At 40.4% G+C, this 21,565-nt stretch overlaps 1 protein-coding gene across 1 annotated transcript in view; it reads right to left on the reverse strand.

The window, feature by feature from the left end:
- Nucleotides 1-7,272: 7,272 nt before the first annotated feature.
- The window catches only part of Aqr (aquarius intron-binding spliceosomal factor), a 73,786-nt gene continuing 59,493 nt past the window's right edge, over nt 7,273-21,565 (reverse strand). The window contains exons 28-35 of the mRNA XM_021194961.1: nt 20,544-20,615; nt 19,219-19,406; nt 18,529-18,700; nt 15,921-16,091; nt 14,046-14,131; nt 11,685-11,859; nt 9,917-10,030; nt 7,273-7,854 (exon numbers count right to left, since the gene is read on the reverse strand). Coding sequence (XP_021050620.1) covers nt 7,543-7,854; nt 9,917-10,030; nt 11,685-11,859; nt 14,046-14,131; nt 15,921-16,091; nt 18,529-18,700; nt 19,219-19,406; nt 20,544-20,615 — 1,290 coding nt within the window. The 3' untranslated portion in view covers nt 7,273-7,542. The remainder of the gene's footprint in view (nt 7,855-9,916; nt 10,031-11,684; nt 11,860-14,045; nt 14,132-15,920; nt 16,092-18,528; nt 18,701-19,218; nt 19,407-20,543; nt 20,616-21,565) is intronic.

Genomic DNA, 21,565 nt, shown 5'->3' on the forward strand with positions numbered 1-21,565 from the left:
GGAGGGATTCCCTTGTTTCTCACGATCCACTGTCCGCATTCCTGTGGGTCTGGGGAGTGAGAACTGACTCAAACACTGATGCTCATGCTGCTCTGCTGTGAATGACACAGCACACTTTCCCGGTCACTTGGGAATCTTCTGCCTTCTGCCGGAAATGCAGTATTTATTAGCTGAAGAAGGGTATGTTGCTCATAATCCAAGCCCCAACAAAAGGATATGGGGAGGGTATCAAGACAGTAGGAGAAAAGCAAATACGGTGTAAGTGTATTAATATATGACAAGAAACATTTAAATTAAGGGCAGAATACAAAGTAGCAGAAGAAGCCTATCTATCCACTAGGAAGAGATGATACTCTTATAGTTCTATGATTTCAACAATAGCTACAGAATGACATACAAATCTATAATCATACTGGGATTTAAAATGTACACACTGTTTGGGGACAGGGAGATGACTCAGTTAGTAAAGTACTTGTCCTCTAGCAGAGAGCTTATGTTTTGAGACACCAGCCACGAGGCAGAAGGAGCTTGCTGGGAATGGCGTGGGCTTTTGAAACCCCAAAGCTCACTGCCACTGCCACACCTCCTCCAACAGGGCCATAACCCTAAGACTTTCCAAACAGTTCCACACGCTGTGTAGCCAAGCATTCAAATATGAGCCTATGAGGGTCATTTTCACTCAAACCACACCTCTACAGGCACACACATGAACATCCTCCCATGAACATGTGCAAACACAAACGTACAAACGTGCACATCTTAAAGGGTTATTCATAAACCGTTTGCCTCAATTGCTGGGAGTAATACATAGGAGTTTTATGTGTTATATTTTTCATATATATATATATATATATATATATATATATATATATAATTTGTATATAATCTTGTATGTGTGTGTGTGTGTGTGTGTGTGACTGTATGAGTTCATGAGCATCATTTGCATGCAGGTGACCCTGTAGGCCAGAAGAGGGCATCAGATGCCCTGGAGCCAGAGTTCTAAGAAGTTGTGAGCTACCATGTGATCTGCAAGAGCAGGAAGCACTCTTAACTGCTGAGCCATCTCTGCAGCCCCTGAATTCTTTTTAAACAACTTCATTGTGGCCATCTATTTTCATCACTCAAAGTCAGTGTTTGATCTTTTCCTATGGGAAATGATCCAAAAAACCACAGAGAAACTAGAAGATGAAAACACAGATGCCATTTTCAGCAACACCAGAAAATAGCTAACATCTGTAGACTCCAAAATAAGCAAGAAGAGTTGTTGGAAGCTGGGATGTAGTACAGGGTTTCAGGAGCACAAGAGAAGCTTGGAGATGGGGTTGAGACATGGAGACAAGATGCACAGGAGGAGTAGGCTCAAGGCATCAGATCTCAGAAGAGCCAGAAAACACATGCCTGCTGTAAACGTGGGCTGCCCTATTCAGTGGTTGGACCGGACAGGTCTCCTACACCCGCTTTGATTCTAATCAGTAGGGAGGCTGAAAACTAAATGGAACTACACATGCATAAGTCATTCGTCCAGGAAATTGTGGCGACAGAGGTCTTTATCTTTATTCTATGGTTGCCTTCCAGGAACTATCTAGGAAGAGCCAATCTCCTCCAAAGTTGAGTGATTCAAAAAGGAAGAAGTTGAGTGGGAGACAGATTGGCAGCAGCAGCCTCAGAACTTATTTTTGTAGCTGAGAAAGATCATCTTGCTGAGAATTGTTTTAGAAAGCTCCTGGGAGCTTTAAGGCACACTGACATACTTTTCAGTCAGCACACACAGGCATTGGGTTTGAGACTGAATGTTGACTGTCGGCTGAACCAGTAAACCTACAAGGGTAGATGAAACCATAAATCTTGGTGAGTGCTAACGGCCTCCTTACTAGAACTCACATTCAGTTTGTTTTGTAACTTGCTCTGCCACTGCTTAAACAGAACACGACTTTTACATAATTAATTAGTACACTGGAAGCACAGAGGATGGCTTAGTAGGGTTTCTGCCCACTATGTGTGTCTCATGTCTGTTTCAAACCAAAACAAACACTAATTTGGCATTCACCTATTAGTATAAACACTATTACTATCACACCATCTTTTCTACAGATGCTTTATTTCCTTCTGGTCTTTGTAACCCAGGCTCCTCTGGTATGCTAACCATGACAGCAAAGCTTTAATCCTTGTCTACTTATGTGCAAAGCTTGAGTGCTGCCTTTTCTATTGGAACTGTCTCAAGCAAGTGCATCTATACTGGGGTATTTTCCCAGGTCTCAGTTAATTGTGTTGTCCTAAAAACAAATCACTCAAGGCCTTGGAGTTCTTATTTACAAACCACCGGGGTTGCTTCTGTCATTGTTGCCTGACACACACAGGCAGCTCCAAAGAGAAACCTCTATCAGCTTAGCTTAGACTGCAAGACAAAGGAAGTATGGTGTTAAATCAGTCAGAGAAGAGAATCCTGGGAGCTGTTATCAACCGCGAGACTTCAGCATGCCATGCTATGTGTTAAATGTCCTTATGGAAGGAAATTATATGAATCACCATCAATTTTCTTTGGGCTAAACCCTTCTAGTTGAATAATTAATTCTTACATTTTTTTCAATTTAAACTTTTTAAGAAAAAGGAATGAAGTTGGTAACACGAGCTTTTACTGTATGGTAGGAATTAGGAAGAAAGGGGTGGCGTGAAAATTTGGAGATCCAAATTAAAATATAAACAGACTGCTCAGTGACCTTCTCTTCGAAGACTCACATGAAAGAATACGATGGTACATAGGCTAAATTTTCATTACAACTGCAGATTCAGGATGCTGCTAGTAATGCCACATGACACTCAATGATATTGGATTATAACATTTTACACAAACCATTTCACCTCGGACTTCCTCATTGAAAAATATACTTGGGTTTTATTATCTAATGGAAGAGTATGAGCTCGTACTGAGGTAGAGGTAACGGTTCCCAAGCCATAGATTGAGGAAGTAGCTACATAAGGTAGCTTATTAAAGAAACAAAAGCAGAAGTCCTTTGCTCTAATCTCAAGCTTGAGAAATGCTAGGTTTGAAGAAGTTAAATATGATTCTTTATAGCAGGTTTTTTCTGAACCTGTAATTAGCTACTAATGCATTGTGATTCTGTAAAAGGGGAATAATTAATTTTGATGCCCGAGTGAGTTTGACCATGGAACACGCTGTTCATAGTATTATTTAAGGGTAGCATTTTCTGAGAAATAGTGGGATCAGATATCATTGTATATATGGGCATGGAAATAAAAAAGCCAAGCAGTCGAGAGCTAAGTAAAGCTGACATACCACCAGCCTTCACCATGGTGTGATCTGAGGCTCGTTCTGGGGGAACCGAGCTAAGGGTTTCTTCTGAGGAAGGAAAACAAGAGCATCTAAAGCTCCTAGATCCCACTTAACTAAAACCCTTGGGGGATGCTAATGAGCACCAGTGGAAAAGTCTCACATGTCTTCATTTCCATCCTCAGCTCAGCACCGCTCCAGTTCCATTCTCCTTAAACATCTATTAACATGATTGCTTCATAATTACCAAGGCTAACCACCAAGCACTTTGCCAGGAAGCATGACACTGTTATCTTTAAATGCTCTTCTGGCTTGTACAAAATGGTCAGTATTAGTGATTTTTTAAAATCTTTTTCTATGCTCTTAACTGAACAAACATCTCTAAAAATACTATGTAGATGAGTACAAGATAAGAAGAAAATAGCACATGAAAGGCACAAATCAAAGCAAATGAACAATAAATCCACTCCAAGCATAGGACAATATATTGTCTTTAGACGTAGAATCTACAGTAGTTACCCAGACCAAAAACTCCATATAGTCAGAAGTAGGTGGGACCTATTGACTTCTTTCTGGTCATACTCTGCTACTAGAATTTTAGTTTCAGGTCAGTCATATCCTGAATGTTATGATGGACTCACTGTTGTATCTAGTCAGTAGACATATCTCTGATGAGTCTCAAAGGTCAACTGTCACCATGTGTCTGCCTTACATCCAACCTCAGTGCTGTGCTCCATGGACAGGAATTCAGATACTAGCAGCAGCCAGAGCTTAACTGGCAACAGTCCACAAGTCACAATGCTTTCAGAGAACTTGAGTCCATTTACCAATAGGTTACCAGATATTTTCATATTCAGTATACAAAACCATACAGAAACTCCTGAAATTTTTTTCATGGTTTGGTAGATATAAAACAAAACAAAACAACAATAACAACAACAACAACAAAAAAAAAACAAAAAGAAAAAAAGGAAAAAAAATTCAGGGCTTAGAGAGATTATATTTGCCTAAGGTCAGACCAATGTCTAATAAACAACTGGGTAAAATCTGGCTCTGTTCTCAATGAGTCCAGTCTGTCTTACATGACCTATGTTTGCTATAATCATATACTAATTGCTTCTTATAGATCGAAAATGAGCCTTTTATAGTGTTTCAGTATCCAGTAAAACATCTCAACATTTATCATCACACTAACTTAGAAACCCTGGTAACATTTAGATCTTTCAGCCATTTGCCCAAATCAATGGGGGGGGGGGGGAGGTGTCTTTATTCTCTGCTATCATAAAGAACTTTTGTTAACTCAGAATTTGGTGAGGAAAGAAACAAAACCAAAAAAATCCAACAGATCACTAGGTTAACTGCATCACTACGTTAACCGCTTAGTTTCATGATCACTCTCTGGGCACACATATTCCAGGTCTCTTTTTAAAAATAGATTCCCGAGCTATGACCTGTTCAAATCTGACACATGGTCTGGAGAGATGGGGGGGGGGGGAGCGCTGATTTCATGTCTTCAGGACCTGTCTGCCAAAACCCCAAACTAAACTAGAACCCCAGAGTTTGTGCAGTCATCGTTCATGCATTCTCATTTTAGAACATAAACAAAACACATCTTTAGGATTTGAAGTTGGATCTACCCACTCTCCTCAAGCAGGCCTCCCTCTATTCTGTTCTGTCATTCTTAGAGAGAGGGAAAGAAAGGGGGGGGGCAAAGGCCAATCTCTTTCAACTGCTTCTAAAATTCCCCGGTTCTCCATCAACTGTGTCTCTCTGGCCTTCATGGTGAATGAATGATTTAAAATTGAAACCCCAGTTTCAATTCATCATCATCTTTTATTTCCTTTGACTACTCAGCCAGTGTCCACCTTGCTTTGATTTTTAGTGTGATATAAAGAGTCAGAAAACAACTCTCCCCCCCCCCAAAAAAAAAAAACCCCCAAACCCCCCAAACCAAGCAAATCAACCATGGTCACGCAGGTAGACAATGACAGTCCAGACCTTGGCTTGTTTTCATTGCGGGTATCTTAATTCCTAGCTACTAACAGGTGGCAGGAAAGAATCTTTTCCAGGAAATGTCATAATGCAGCAAAGCGGCTTTCCTTCTTGCAGAGCCTGCTACTGTATATTCAACATGAAAATAATTCCCTGATGCTGTTCCTCACACACATGCCCTCACCTGTTTCAAACTCTTGTATCAAAGGAATTATGTAACCGACTGGCTTGATCCTCATTCTGATAAGAAAATAGGTCAGGGCTTTATGTTGGGCATTTCTGTCCCTTCATCCTCTCCACGCTCAACATTTATACAAGTGTTCTGGTGCACACTGTGGGTTGAGAGTGGCTCCTGTAGCCTGGGAGCTGAACAGACATTTATTCAACATATAATTGACTTGACTTTTGGGTTATGAGTCCACCGTTTCTTGGCACTGCCAGGATTAGAGGGCTCTCAGTGTGGTTCTGTCTTTAAAGGTCCTTTGGATAAGGTGAAATCTATAGGGAGAGGCACTATGTGAATGTTCCCCACTACAACTCTAGCAGATCAAGGAGGAGGAAATAAAAGCAGCCATTCCTGCTTCCCATGTACACACATGCAGCCCTGTCTTCCACTCCCGCCACCATGCTCGGGGTTCTCATCAGGAGAGGTCGCTTGTCAGAAAACATTAGCTCCATTCATTGTTAATTCCAGCACCATAGCGACATTCACAAGGACAGACAGCAATCTGAGCAGAGAGCCTCTCAAGCCATTAAGTGCATGGAGCCAACAGGGGACCCAGCTGCATTGTAGACTTAGAGAACAGAGCCTGAACTTCTACATCTCTAATCAACTTCAGCGCATCACTATAGCTGCTGGCTGGATGCCCACACTTCTGTAACCAAGGCCTAAGACATCTGTCCATTGGAAGAAAGTTCAACAGGGCACAGAACTCATAAGTGCTGCGTTAGCAGGCTTCCGCTGCACATAGGAGCTAAGTTCCATCACTAGCACAGCCTAGCCTTGGGCCCTGCAACGTCTTCCCATTCAGCTGGATGGTGAACCCTAGTTGTTTCACTAGTCTTATCTGGTAACTGTGGCATGGAGAACCTGCCCTATGTCTAAGGTTCTAATTCATCAGGTCTAAAGCGGGCCCTACCAATAAACAAGACTCCAATGAAGAAATAGACATGTCCAACTTTTTGACATTGTAACAAAGTTCTGATTTAAGAACAGCACAAATGGGCTAAAGTGATTTAGGGGTTAAGAGTATTGGTGTCCAGGGTTCAATTCCCAGCACTGTCATGGGGGCTAACAAGCATCTATTAACTCCAGTTCCTGGGAATTTGATACCCTCCTCTTCTGACTTCTATGCATGTGGTACACAGATATACATGCAAGCGAAACACCTATATACATACAAGATGAAGCTAAATAATTCTTAAAAAGCACATACATTTTAAAAATTACAAAAAGCTTGAAAGTTTTATTGGGCTGTATAAGTGCTGTCCTTGGCTGCACGCTGCCCAAGGGCCACATGTACGTGGGTGACTAAATCATTTTCCGATCCAGAGACGAAAATACGTGCACACTCTTGTATAGACTGCAAAGGGCTTTCCCCCATGGCTGTTTATGTCCTTACAGAAAGAAAGGGGGAGGGAAGGAAGGCCCCTAGGCTTGAGAAGCTGACAGGGTGGGTGGAGAACAGGTGGTGCGCCCCACCTGGAACGCTGAGGGGTAATTCTAGTGTCTTATGCCCCTTGTCTAGAGCAGTTTACTAAACGTGAAGTATATGCTGGATGAAGCTCAGCTGAAAGGTGCTTGCCTGGGTCTGATCCTCAGCAAAGCATAAGATCGAGTTTGGCAGAGTGCGTACAATCCCAGCATTAATGAGGCCGGAGGGAGCAGGAGGTTAGGCATTTGAAGTCATCTTGAGCTGCACAGGGAGTCCAAGGCCAGTTTGAGCTACATGGAACCCCCAAAAGAAAAAAGGGCAAGTATGCCTTACATATTTGATAGAAAACGATTTTAATGCAGGTATTACCTCAGATACATTCAGCAATCAAAATTATTTTCTCTTCTGAATGAACAAATGAAACTAGAGTTGTTTTTAATATTTACAAATAAAAAAATATACAAAATAAGGAAACCAGCTAAAAAAAACACAAGGACTGAAATTAGCTGGTGTCATTAAAGCTATACAGTAACCAAGTGTGAAATTCAAAAGGTAACGCCACTTAGACTTTATAAATGGGATGTCCCAGGCTGTGCTGCAGATAGGCTACTTGGTCTCCGTGGGGACAGATGCTGCATCTTGTGGGGTGGCAGCTTCTGCTGCTGCAGAGACAGGCTCAGCTGCAGTAGCAATGTCACACGGGGCAGAGGTGTCTTCTGTCTGATTGGAGGCAGCCTCAGTCTGACTGGAGCAGTCAGGCTGAGAAGCTGGGGTCTCTTGACTCAGGCTGGCATCCGTTGGACTGGGTGTGAGGTTACCTTGAGCAGACACAGTTTCTTCTTCTGCTTCCATTTCTGTTTCTTGGCTCTGACCTTCCTCACCTTCTTCCACCATGGCAGGTGGTAGCTGTAAGAAAGTCTAATAAAAAAATACCAGATGAATGTGAGTCAAGAACACTGGCTTCCGAAGCTGATCAAGCTCTCATATTACACCACGCTGTGAACACACTGCTTGTGCTACAGTTTTCCAAACACTGCTAGCCATTTGATAGGACCAATTTGGCACCTTTGAAACAATGACCTTGGTTCTGCTTATGCCAAAGAATATGCCTACAAGTCACAAATCAATAAAAACCCACATGAAAAGTTATGAGTTTTAAAGGAATTTTTGGTAGCACTTCCAAGAAAGTGCAGTGGTTGGTTAGGATTAACTGCCACATCAGCGCAAGGTTCACCTTCACTGAGGGAGCTGTGAGGAGAGTCAAATCTTAAGACCAGGACATGGCGGGGAAGGAGAAGGGGAGCTCAGGCCTCCAGTTGTTCTCAGTGCCTTGACAGGCTGGAGCAGAGTCATAGCTTCTTTCCTCCTGGATTTTGTTAGCTAGTTGGAAATTTGAAAATATTTTAAAAGTACCACTCAGAATAGCAATGGGCTCTCAGAGCAGAGCTAAGAGATGGAGACACATCATATTCACAAAGAGACAGACATGAAACTGGAAGGGGCTAATTTTCCCAAATTGACCACAAACAATTTCACTGTTGGAGTTATTCTATCTCAATCACAGTGGGCTTTTATAGGGCTGGAAAGTGGCTGGCTGAGTCTAGGTAGAAAAAGAATGGAAACAAAACATTCATTCTGTCTAATTTTAAGATCTTCTATGCTAACCACTGCAATGCAGGCAGCATGGGGATGATGGAGGGACAAACAGCCACAGCGGACAGTGTGTGTTTGGTTCTTTACTAAGCTTACAACTAGTAGTTTAAAGGAGAGTAAACTAGTCTATTGAGGAAATGGCAGTCAAACTACTGATCCAAATATGGGCAAATAATTATAAGACTGCATGGAACCATGCCAGAAAGGAGCTCAAACCTATTCTACGTGTAACCATCACAACCCAAACTGTAACTGGAGGAGGGGAGTCTTTGTCAAATGGGGCTAAAGTAACTATTTTTAGAACATACAAGACATGAGTTAAAGGAAAGGAATTTCATATATTAGACATCAAAATTCAAAATTCTACTAAAGCTACTTTAACAAAAAACAACTTACAATTAAGGAAGGAAAATTGGTAAAACACATGTTTGATAAGGAACTTGTAGCTGGAATACAGAAAATCTCTCAGAGCTCATTACAATAAGAAACGTGAACAGACTCATCCTCAAAGAGTATATAAAGGGGCAGACAGAGCAAACATAATGCTCAAATGAGGAAAAACAAACTCAAAATACAAACTGAGTCAACAATGACAAAGCCCACTCAGCTCACTGAGCTTCCTCTCCCGTTCCTGCTCACAAACAGGCTTCCTGTGGCACGTGTGGGGAGGATGCAGGGCGAGAGCACTTGCACACTCCTGGAGAGAGTACCTTCTATTTGAGAAACTACTCTGAAAACTAGGCTTTAGGAAGTTAAGTGAGCATGCAACAGATCAGCCAGAATCTTTCCTTGGAGGTAAAAGTGCAAAGCCCTTCACAACAATTACTTTGTAACACCCCACAATGGAAGCAAACACAATCTACCAACTACCTGGAGAAGAGCATGCAACAATATGAATGACTTAAAAAAAAGGCTGAGTAACAGCTGGCTGAAAAAGTAAGAGTGCACACTGGATGTTGGCATTAGTGAAGTATCTAGAAACCAGAGACTAGTCCACAATGGCAGAAACCACACCCCGGTGGGCTAAGAGAAGGGCAGGAAACACAAAGTGACACCAGAAAACTAGGGATAATGGCTATGATCAGGATCTAGATTAAGGTGATAGTTTTAGGAGTACATACATATGCGATAAATACAGAATGTATCAAATTGTACATTTTGAGCATGTGTACTGGATGCCAATTTATATAAAGGCATTAAGATATGAATGCTACATAAATAATAATATCCAACTATTGATTCTCCATAACATATTAGTAGTGCTATTCATTCTACAGAGTTTCTTTTTACAGCTGGAGAGGTGAGAGTCAACCCTGAGCAAACTCACCTGATGATAATGATGGGTAGTCTGTATCAAATGCATGTACATGTTGTACACAAAGTTCGCCATCTGGGGCATGTTCTTTATTACCTGCACTTCATGAGGTGGTCTCTCTCCATTCTAGAAGACAGCAAAGAGAGAGAGAAGTGTCTAGTGAATAAAACCCACCACAGCTACCATTTCAGCATAAGCCCATTTCTGAATCTCTAACAACTGCTAGAGTATGGAGGTCATGAAATCCAACGCCAGAGTCCAGAAACCTCATACAATTCAGAGAAATGAAAGACAACACATTGCATAGTCATCAGGTTTTAATTCATCTTTGGGCTGGTAAGTAAACTAAGAATTTTAGTATGTGAATTAATATTAAACCTCATGAATAGAGGAACTAAATTAGCATGGTCTAAAGGCAACAATTCCTACCAGTGTCTAGAATCCAGAGAGGATCTACAATGTTTTAGAGTGAAAATACAAGAACCATTTCTCCTATTTATATTTTCTGAAGCATGAGATGTTAACATTTATTATTAACATGTAGCTATCAGCCATGGATGTAATATTCAAATCCCTGTTTTTAAGCTCTGCGGCATCTGTCTGGTTCTGCTGAGCCATCGTCGCAGCACAGACCCCTCACCTGCAGCACCATGAGAGCCGGATTCTGTAGGTCTACGGTGGGATTGCTGAGAAAGATCTCTGCAGCAGTAAAACAGCAAAGCAACTGGAGGGGACAGACCTGTCCTTCTCTTCCGGTCACCCTGATGACTGATAACTTTCCTATCTGTAATCACTGATCATACAGAAAACCTTTACTGTAGGGATAGATGTGGAAGTCTATCAATATAAAGACAAGTTTTCCAGCAGAAAAGGATCCCACCTTATAGTAGCTGGCATGTAATGATAGCCGACATGTAATGCTAAGTCTATAAAAGAGCCGATGGAGAGCTGCAGGGGAGGCATCCGAGCAGCATCAGGGCTTTGCGATGCTGTTCCACAACCTTCCCACCCTTCCCTCCTGTATTCTCTCTCAGTGGCATTTCTTAAAAATAAAACAAACACACAAGCAAACAGAAATGTCTTTAAAGAGAAATAGTTAACATCACCACCACAGAACAAATACATCAAACTTATTTTGTTCTCTTTAGAGGAGTGAAAAAGTTTTACTGAGTATATTTATAAAACAGTTTGTTTGTTTGTTGGAATTTCCTAGATCTCTGGGACATTTCATTAAGTGAAAAAAGCGAAACAGTGAAGTCTGCAGCTGGAAGAAAACAGACACACTCAGAACAGAATCCAGTGTCTGCACCTTCGGAAAGAGAAGTGTTAGAGAAGGAAGAACCTACAAAGGAGGTGAGAAAGGAGAGAAGGGGGAGGGCATGCAGCCCAGAGGTTGTGTGTCTTTCCTGCCCCACCTCCCCAGAATGCAAGAACTGAGCCAGATTCCTCAGCTAGGTTACAGGCTGATGGATGACAGGAGTGCTGTGGGCTGATTAGAACATGGACCCTTGCTCCACTGCCTGCTTTCACCTACCTGGTGTATGGCAAACTCTACCTTTTCTTACCCTCAGAAAGCCTCATGAGCAGATCTGCTGCTGAGATCAACTGAGATAATTAATGTGTGCAGCTGATTGCAGATATATTACTTTTATATAATTTGGTTCTTTGGTGTAAAGAGAATTTCATATCAGTGACTGGGTGTTCTCCCTAAAGTGGTCAACTGTAAGAGAACCCACTGTCCCTCTGGGGCATATTGCTCTACATAGTGACAAAGGCCTACCTTTCTGGAGGTTGGGAAGGGTTCTGTTGGAATGATATGCAAATGCAGTGGGCGGGCAGTGAGCTGGCTGAAAGCAGGAGTCAGTTCAAAGCAATTCTGGAAGAGGGATACTCTGGCGAAGATATAAAGGCCAAGCCTGGCTCTTGACATGGCTACCACCAAGCGACGCACATCCCTTTAGGAAACAAAATAATTAGTTTAAAATTAATAATGTACATATGCAGCCCCTTTCCTTGTTTTACATAATCTAGTGAATAGTCTCATTAAACTACTGTAATAAAATCATTGAGAACTTAACAATAAAGCAAATCAATATACTGATCAGTAAACCAAGTGAGTGCTTCTTTGCTAACACCTTGTTACCTATTGGGCATGTGTGCCCACGTAGGAGACAAAATAACCAAGGCACTGGTTTAAAAGATCAAAGGAGCCTAGCAGAATCATATGGCTCGCGTACACAACTGATTACTGCATAGTTCTCTTCACTATAACGATCAACTTCTTTCACTTTTCTGCCAACAAATTCCCAGGTTCTATCAAGGGAAAATTTTCCTTCCTAGAAAATTTACCAGTTTTATATACGAGTAGAAATTTCTTTTGCTTCTTTTCAAATTCCTAATGTAGAGTTATGCAGATCCCAACTGGCAGTGTGTTAGCTTCTAGATATATATATATATATATATGTGTGTGTGTGTGTGTGTGATATATATATATATATATATATATATATATATATATATATAAAATGTTTCTAGCTGGTAAGTGCTAGAATTCCTTAGCATTAGTTCTTTCACAGAAATAGAACAGAACATGTAAACAGTGCTGTCTAGGAAATAACGGAGCAGTGGAAGAAGGAAGTGCCTTAAGCTGTTCTTGACAAATCACTTTCCCACTGTGTGGTTTCATCATATCCAGGAGGCTCCAGCTCCAGCTATATCTCAAGCAAAGAGCACTGTCCAGGTCCTTGTGAGCGGACATTTGCCATAGTCTCTGGAACTGTAGTGGCTAAAAGGTCTTTACAAGTGTGGTCCCCATAGCCCAGGAGAAGAATGGAACTGTCCTTTTGGGTATATTCAGGTAGAGGCATCTTCCCAAGTTATTTGAATGTGTCTCACACTGGGCTCCAAACTCCTCACGGGTGGAGACTGACTGTGTAAGCTAAATTGATTCCTGCATATCCAAAAGCTCACACATTGACAAATAATAGAAGGATAAGGGTGTGTGTGATTAGGAAAGCTGGAGATGCGTGGCAGTACTGAAATCACCCTTTGAGACACCCCCCAGTCATAAACATTTTTAGTTTACAGAAACTTAGGCAGAGATCACTACAGAATTCAAGTTACTGAATTTAAAAAAAAAAAAAAAAAAAAGAGTGTATTTTCTTTGTTCGTGCATGGGTGTTTTGTCTGAACGTATCTAAATGTAGGTCTGGTACCTGCAGAGGAAGAAGAGAACATAACATTCAAGCATGCACACTTGGAGCTGAGAGGTCTAAGATCAGCAATGATGGCCATTCAGACAATAGTTACGTCGGTTAGGGAAAGACCTAACAGTATGTTTGAGATGTTAATAAGGAAGAATAAGCTAACTTACTGCTATCATTTTATAACAATTTCTTAAAACACTGTTGTCTTTGGTTCCTCTTACATAAAGACTATCAGTCTAATAGAATCTGACCTAAGCTCCAAAGAGATCTAGACTTAATGACAATTTATGAGCACCTGCAGAACCTTCTCTTTATACCCATCGAATAAATTAAGACAATGAACTCTGGCTTGCCTGAGTTTTGCTAGTAAGTCACATGAGATGAAGATTTATATAAAACCAAACGGCTGCTTTGTAATAAGAAGATATTACTCCCATAAATCTCTAGTACATAAATACATCACAAAAATGATAAAAATAGGTTATTGTTTGTTCGGACCATTCTTAATCCTGGGAGAACAAAGGGCTCCTTTATCCTCTCATGAAGCTGAAAGATAGTGGGGAGAGGAAAGCCAGAAGCCTTACTCGCTGAAACATGTCCCTTAAGAGGCCCTTTCCCCTCTAGCTCCTGTGATTCGGACACTGTTTCTAACAGATCCAAGACGAGCAAGATCCTATGGCAGAAAATTCTCTCTGCATGTCAATGAATGTGAAAAAAGCTACACTTATTACATTATGAGTCAAACTTCCAGTAGTAAGAGCAGGGATAAACCACATAAGGGATCTGGTGTTATTCCTACAAAAAGTACTACAAGCTGCCATAATGATTAACTAAAGCAATTAATCAAACAAGTCTAGAGCTACTTTGTCACTGAAGCTCAAAACAGATGCAGACAGTAACCTTTAGTAAGAGTATAAAGTTTGTATCCCACGTACCTCAAATGACCCACAGCCCTGGTCCTCACTAGAGAAAGGAGGATGTAATCATTCTGTTGACCTTGGAATCTATCAACTGTAGTCACCTAGGAAAAGGAGGCGGGAATGTGGTTTATTTTCAAATGCACAGTAAGGAATTATCCTAACAAAGTACTAGAGGCAAGCATCTTTGCTTTAAAAGATCTCAGAAGAAACCCAATCATATCAACTCTAACAAGTCAGTGAGTGCCACTAAAGCAAGGTAAGCATCCTGGACCATGTCCTCCTGCAACTCCAACTCATGTTACAGACTCAGAAGGCAGGCTATGTTCAGCTTAAGTTCCAAATACTCAAAAATATAGCGGAGTATACTCACTTATTAATCAATGTGTGTCTCTAGCATTTGTCCATAGCATTCTTGTCAAAGTGAAAAAAAAACAAAACAAAACAAAAAAACTTCATAGCACTTTTTACTATGAAGGGAGGTTCATTAAGATTCTAGTCACTGGGCTGGTGAGATGGCTCAGTGGGTAAGAGCACCCGACTGCTCTTCCGAAGGTCCAGAGTTCAAATCCCAGCAACCACATGGTGGCTCATAACCATCCATAACAAGATCTGACACCCTCTTCTGGAGTGTCTGACGACAGCTACAGTGTACTTACATATAATAAATAAATAAATCTTTTTAAAAAAAAAAAAAAAAAAAAGATTCTAGTCACTAATTTTAACATTTAGGTCTTCATCCCTGCTCTATGACTTCAACAAAGCTTACTGCTTCCATAACATGTCACCATTTATGGTCTCTCTGATTTAAGGAAGTCTTTAAAACATTTCTTTGGAAGTGGGCTTCACAAAGGTATAATTTATGTACAATGAGTTCTGACAACATATACTCCCATATACTCCCACACAACCACTACCTCCACAATGCCCACCACCTCATGCCCTGTTGTACACAAGCAGGCAACCACCAGCTCCAGGCAGTGCACCATCTACTTTCCTTATTTCTCGCAGGCTCTGCACACACACACAGGTAGAACCATACATAAAATCTTAAATGCAGTTTCTGTCAACAGCATGAGGCTTCTGTGGCTTTTCCATGCTGTAGAGATGCTCGCTCTGTCCTGCTGCTGAGCAGCGAGGCTCCCATCAATGAATGTACCTGTCAATGGACACTAGATGTCCGTTTACTCTAGGGGTATTTAAAATAAAGCTGCATTGAATACTGGCTGCAATATTGCTTGTGGACATGTTTTCATTGCAGAAAGCAGAACTGTGCGGCTTTGTTCCGTGTTTGCATGACGTCATGAACTGTTAAACTACTTTCCAGAGTTTCTGGTTCAGTTTACATACTCCCCAGTGACATCCCAGCCCCCAAGTCCCAGCCGCTCCACTGCCTGACACTTTTACAATTTTCCCCATTCTCCTGATTGACTCCACCTTCCCTGAGTTGGGGTTACGGGCATGCACCACAGCGCTGAGTTTCAGTGGTGCTGAGGATGACACCCAGGGCTTTATGAATACTAAACAAGCTCTAGACTGAACTGGATCCCTCCCTTACTCTGTTTCATTTACAGCTTCCTGACAGCTAATGACGGGGAAGACAAAATTACAGGAAAGGGATACTTTATTGACTACTTGTAGGTCTTGTATGTAAGATGTTTAATTCACTTGCTCATTTTTATATTAGTCTGTCTTACTTAACATAGCCTTCTACAATTATAAAAACTGACATTCTGAAATAAGTCTTTGGTTCTCATGTATAGTTACTGCCATCCTGACCTTCTAGAAAGTTTGTCTGTGAGACAAAGTGGAGCAATATAAACAACGTATGGTAAATGCAAACTTTTCCTTACAAAAAGATGAATATGAAAACATATACATTTATAAACCTACCTTGTTTGGCCTTCCAATCAGTGGATTATTCCCACAGCGCCTATTGATGATGTCCCGAATCAGGTGCTTCTGTCCATTGTAGGTTGTTAGAATACTGATCTTGTCTGCAGGGTAACCAAGCAAGCACATGTACATGAAGAGTGCCACTACATACTCTGCCTCTCCAAGGTTCTGTAATGCAAGCACAGCCACAGAATATATTCACTCCCCTTTGGTTCTATTTCGTAAAGTGGCTTACCTTTCCATCAAATTCTTATTTTGAGTATACCTTAAGTGAAAAGTTAATAGGTGGATATTTCTGATAAGTTGAAGGATAGTCTTATTCTAGGTTAATATTGATAAAACCTTGATGTCTGTAATATAGGACATAGAGTTATCAACTAAGAGGCCACAATAATCATGATAGTCTGGATAATGTACTATAACTGCAGCTGTTCCAACAAATATAATATGAAAGTGTAAACCATCAAAGAAGCCTGTCCAATATCCAGTCAAACTGGCTGGAGATGTAGCAGAGCTACAGCACTGTGTTACAACTGACCGCACTGTGCCTCCCAGGCTTCCTGATGTGCCTGTGACTTTGTCTTCTGTCTTCCTGTTGCCACCTGAACTGGACTCACCTAGGTGAGAAGATGTGCTCTCAAACTGGTAATCTGGCCTACTGCCAAATGAGAGTTTCTGGTTAAAGATGGGTGACATAAAGCACAAAAGCAAGGGCTTTGCTGAACTTCAAAGTAAGAAATCTGATGCCGAGCTAGTTAATCCAGCTCCGCAGAGACTGAGTTCAGGCATTAGATGGGAAAGTAAAGCAAGAACCTAGCACATGATGGAAAGCAAAATACAAAGATAAAAAGCTAGGCAAAGGCAAGAGGAAAATTACTGGACGAACTTCAGAGACACCATTTATATCTAGGTTCCTGGTGACAGACAGTCTCAATTATCTCTTTCATTTAAATTCTCTAGTCCTTTGGAAGACAGGAGACAAAAGAAGCCACATGACTGTGTAAATCTCCATTTTCTATATTGGTAGCAAAACACATTTATCCAAGGATCAGCTCTAATATAGATAAAAGAACAAACCAGGGACCATGAAAATGACCTTATATAATAACTGCTAAGGCTGAATAAAATCCAGTTTTGAGGATTCAGGTATTTTGGGCAAGATTAATGTACTGAGTTCTCAGCAAATAGAAATCAGTCTTTTACTTACGTGAGCAATGAAGACTGCTTAATTTGGCGCTCTGCCTGAGTCTGATGTGAAGTTTATCAGGAAAACGCATATTTTGATAAATACTTTAGAAGCTGGGCCACGTCAGTCATGGTTGCTTCAACTTAGGGACTTTCATTAACTTCTCATCTATTCTCCTCTCAGACACTAATTTTTAAACATGTATTACTTAAACATACAGTGATCATATTGATGGATAATGTTTTTAATACTTCAGAAATACATGTAACGAAAACAATCATCATTTGAGAATGACCTTATTTCTTGATATACTGAAACTTTACCCAGAGACAGAATTAAGAAGTAAGGAAAGAGATGAGTAACTTGGATGTTTCAGGTCAACACTGTCATGTGGATCAGGCAAGTACTCAGAAACACTAAGTAATGAAGCCAGCAGGAGACACCAACCAACTCCCAAACTATGCTCAAAGGCAGGTATCAGGAAACCTGAGTCTACTTTGAGTAAGACTCTAAATGACTTATCAGTTAAAGGTCATATTTGTTTGTAGGCTGCAAGTATATGAGAGAGTAACTTAAATATTTCAGATATATCAGAAAAAATTTAATCTGATAGCTATTTAAATTATTTATTTCCAAAATAATGTGTAGTGAAAATATTTCAGTATAATGTATAAACTCAATCAACTTCTTGTTTGATACTAGGAGTGAGAAGAGTGTTTTGAGTACATATGACAATTAATGAGCAAATTATTTTCCTACTGGATCTGCAGGAGTCCAGGAGTCTATACTCCCCACGTCTGCTCCACCATCAAGTACTGTCTGATTTAGTGATTTATTACTACTAGGCATTTACTCATTTTTCTCTAGGTGAAGTATTTTCCTTTATTGTGTTTTTCTGCTGGGTTAATAGTTTAAATTTACTTGTAGAGCCTAGAAGGAGGCACCAAATCCTCAGGAATTAGTATTATGCTGCACTGTTTAGCTGTCCTATAGGTGCCCTGTTCCTGTGTAAGATCAGCAAGTGCTAACTGCTGAGCCATCTCTCTGGAGTACTTTTTTTTTTTAAAGCAACTGAGTTTTCTATATAGATTTTAGTAAGAATTTTCAGTATATTGTTTTTTTTTATTTACTTTTTTTTCTCAAATTGATTACGTTTTTTTAATTATTTCTGATTCAACAAGGAAGCCCTTCTTACATTATTACAAACTTGACAATATTCGCTTTTCCTACTTTCTACCGAGTTTACTTATTCTCTGTGTCTCTTTGATTCACCTGGAAATGATGGCTTTTGAGTCATAAGGGAAGGCTGCAATCTTTCTTTTTCTTAGTAGCTGGTCACATGGCTAGCACTGCTGAATTTCATAGTACTTCAGTCAGGCATATACAAGATAAACTCCAAAGCCGCATGCTCTGCTTTACCTGGTAGAAGTAAGGGTTAGGCTCCGACTCTCCCACGCCCTGAAAGTCTTCCACATTGATGAGCTGGAAGTCATACAGCAGGCCTGCGTTGGCTGTGCTGAACTCCGGCAGGAGCTGCACATGGGGCAAGTTCCCTAGGTTTTTGTACCGCCAGTTGTAGAGGTTGCACAAGCTGCCCCAAGACAAAGACCCCAAACACAAAGATTAACAAGGTGGGACCCTTCAGTATACACAAGGACATTCTAAGGAACCACACTGTTTTAATTTTAGTGGCCAAACTTAGTCACCAAAAAAGATGACTAATACTTTGGAAACTTTAGGCTCCTTGCTCCAAGTAATCAAAAGACAGGGGATTGAAGATGTTCCAAAGCTGACAACTCTCCTGTGCTCCTGTGTAAACTACTGCTATGCCATAAACTACAGAGCCAGGAAGGCCTGTAAGCGGGGACACAGGAGGAACTGTGAAGTGACTGGCTTTCCTTATAATATTAAGAACCAGTGTTTTCACCGTGTTCACTTTTGCTTTAGGTTTTATCATTACATTAAGGTTTATCATTACATTAATTATTATATTACATTAATATCAATTTAATGAAGAAAACAATTTATTTGGTCAATATACAGATTTGTAGAGGACAGTTCCTAGATTTGTAGAGGAGGCTAAAGCTTTAACTTGGAGTGACTCCTCACCTTGCCCTGGCTCTCCCTTGAGCATCAAGGTCCACAGTAGGAACACCAACCCGGACAAAGCGAGTGAAAAGAGACTGCTCCATATTGGAATACTTCTGAAAGGCCATGTTCTTAATGACTGGAGGCAATTGGTGGTGATCACCAATCATAATCCACCGTTTCAATCGGCTGAATCCGTCTTGAGGATTCTAATAGTGAGGAAGCACCAAAGTAGTTCAATTAATACATTACAGATGGTTTCGAGCTCACCACACACAAGAACTGTTCATCAGACGACTTACAGATTCCCAACCTTCAGCAGCTCTATAAAGAAGCTTAGTGATTTACACAATGGGCTGGTGCTGAAGCAAGGGTGCCAGTGCTCCCGACAGAGTTATAAGCAGGACTGGTTGAAGCCCTTTAACAGGACAATCAGAAGACACCTTGAAGGTTACGGTCAGTGTTAAGCAGAATGTAAGTAAGAAGAAGCAAGGCCAGGGACAGAAGTGGAAAGACGCCAAAGTAAACACTGGTATTATAAGTATGCCAAGAAGTTCTGAGGGGGAGCTCGAGAGTAAAAACCATCAAGAGCTTCATATACTACTAACTTAAGTTCCTTACTCTACATGGCCCCTTGTCCAGGAAATATATCTTACATTAGATATAATAAACATTAACTTTTATAAAAGCAAGTTTGATAACCAAATTTATTTGTACATTAAGTGGTCTCTAGTCTTATATTGGTAATTCCATATTTTGTTTGTAATGCTTCAACAATAAAGAATATTGTATAACAAGAAACATTCTTAAAATAACAATACTTGGTTTTAAAATTTAGTCACACAATTACGAAAAGCAATGTATCCAAGGAACACCAGAAATATCTACAGAAACAACTCTAACAAAAGAAAAGACCAAAGAACTCATCTTCCCTCCAAATTACCTAATAATACAATTTTCCTTTTAAAAACTATGTTGAAGATATAAAGCAGGGATTTTTTTTTTTATTTTTGCTTTTGTTTTTTTTTTGAGACAGGGTCTCACTCTGTAGCTCTGACTGTCCTGGAACTCGCTTTGTAGGCCAGGCTTTGTCTTGAACTCACAGAGTTCCAACTACTCCTGACTTCTGGAATTAAAGCCACTCTGCCTGGCTTAAACCATGAATTTTAAAATAGTGTGCCCAAAGGGACTACAAAGCCATGGAGAGATCAGAGGAAGCGTTTACAGGCTGCAAACAGAACAGCAAATAGTGAATCAGGAGAGCATGGAATCAGGACAGTCAGTACCCTAAGTGTAGCCAGGATGCCCATGGGTTCTTAATGATTTCTCTGACCTTTATTTCTTACCTGCAGAAGTAGAGGGATAAAGGTTTCTATCTCCAGAATCTGAGCAGCCTCTTCCATTAAAATGTTGTCATACTGAAAAAGAAAATCTTGTCAAAGAGTAGCTGAAAAGCCAAGCAATTATCACCATAAGCAAAACAGTGGTCAAAACGCCTTAGTAATTTCGTACTAAGACAGCAATGAACTATGCAAATAAGTTCGCAGCCTGATTGATCTCCAGTTGATGTCCTTAACCTCAGGCTTCCCAAAATCATTGCAAGAGGAGCTCATCGCAATTTCACATTGGTTCTTTCCGATTTAGTTCCCCACATTGTTTACAGGCTAGTCAGATTGACTGTACATGTGGTCATTTTCCTTAGTCTTATTCACCACAATAATCCACTTCCACCTCAAATGTGGATCTCAGACACTGCCGGAGTCTATCATATTACCTTCAAGCTGGCTCTGAGTTTATTCTCTAGGGTCCACTCTCTAGAACCACCATTACTAACAGTTTGGCAATCTCCACCATTCCCTTCCTGCTCTAAGCCACTGACAGTAAAAAGATTATCATGCTGTTTCAACTCTTCGAAATCTTTTATGGAAAAAAAAATCCTTAGACATGACCTACTCAAAGAAGTTGTGGTCTGTCTAAAGTACATCTATTTATAAGATCTAAAAGTTTTAAGTTTGCCGAGGCATTGCAGCACAAAGCTTTAATTCCAGTATTCTGGAGACAGAGACGGCGGATCTCTATGACTTTGAGATTAGCCTGGTGTGTACATAGCAAGCTCCAGGCCAGCCAAGGCTACATAGCAAGACCTTGTCTCAGCAAACAAATCAAAATTAAAAATATTAAAAAAAAACTACCTGCATGGAATAACTTTAGAGCTTATCACTTTAAGTATTGAAAAAGATCAGCAAAATTTTTTAGACCTCATACAAAGCTATATACAAAACAAGCTACATATTCTAGTATTGACTATACTTATATCTTTTGTTATTAAATTCATATAATTTAATATCAAATTTTATATACCCACATA

Source organism: Mus pahari, chromosome 3, assembly GCF_900095145.1.
Source record: "Mus pahari chromosome 3, PAHARI_EIJ_v1.1, whole genome shotgun sequence".
Taxonomy (NCBI): Eukaryota; Metazoa; Chordata; class Mammalia; order Rodentia; family Muridae; genus Mus; species Mus pahari.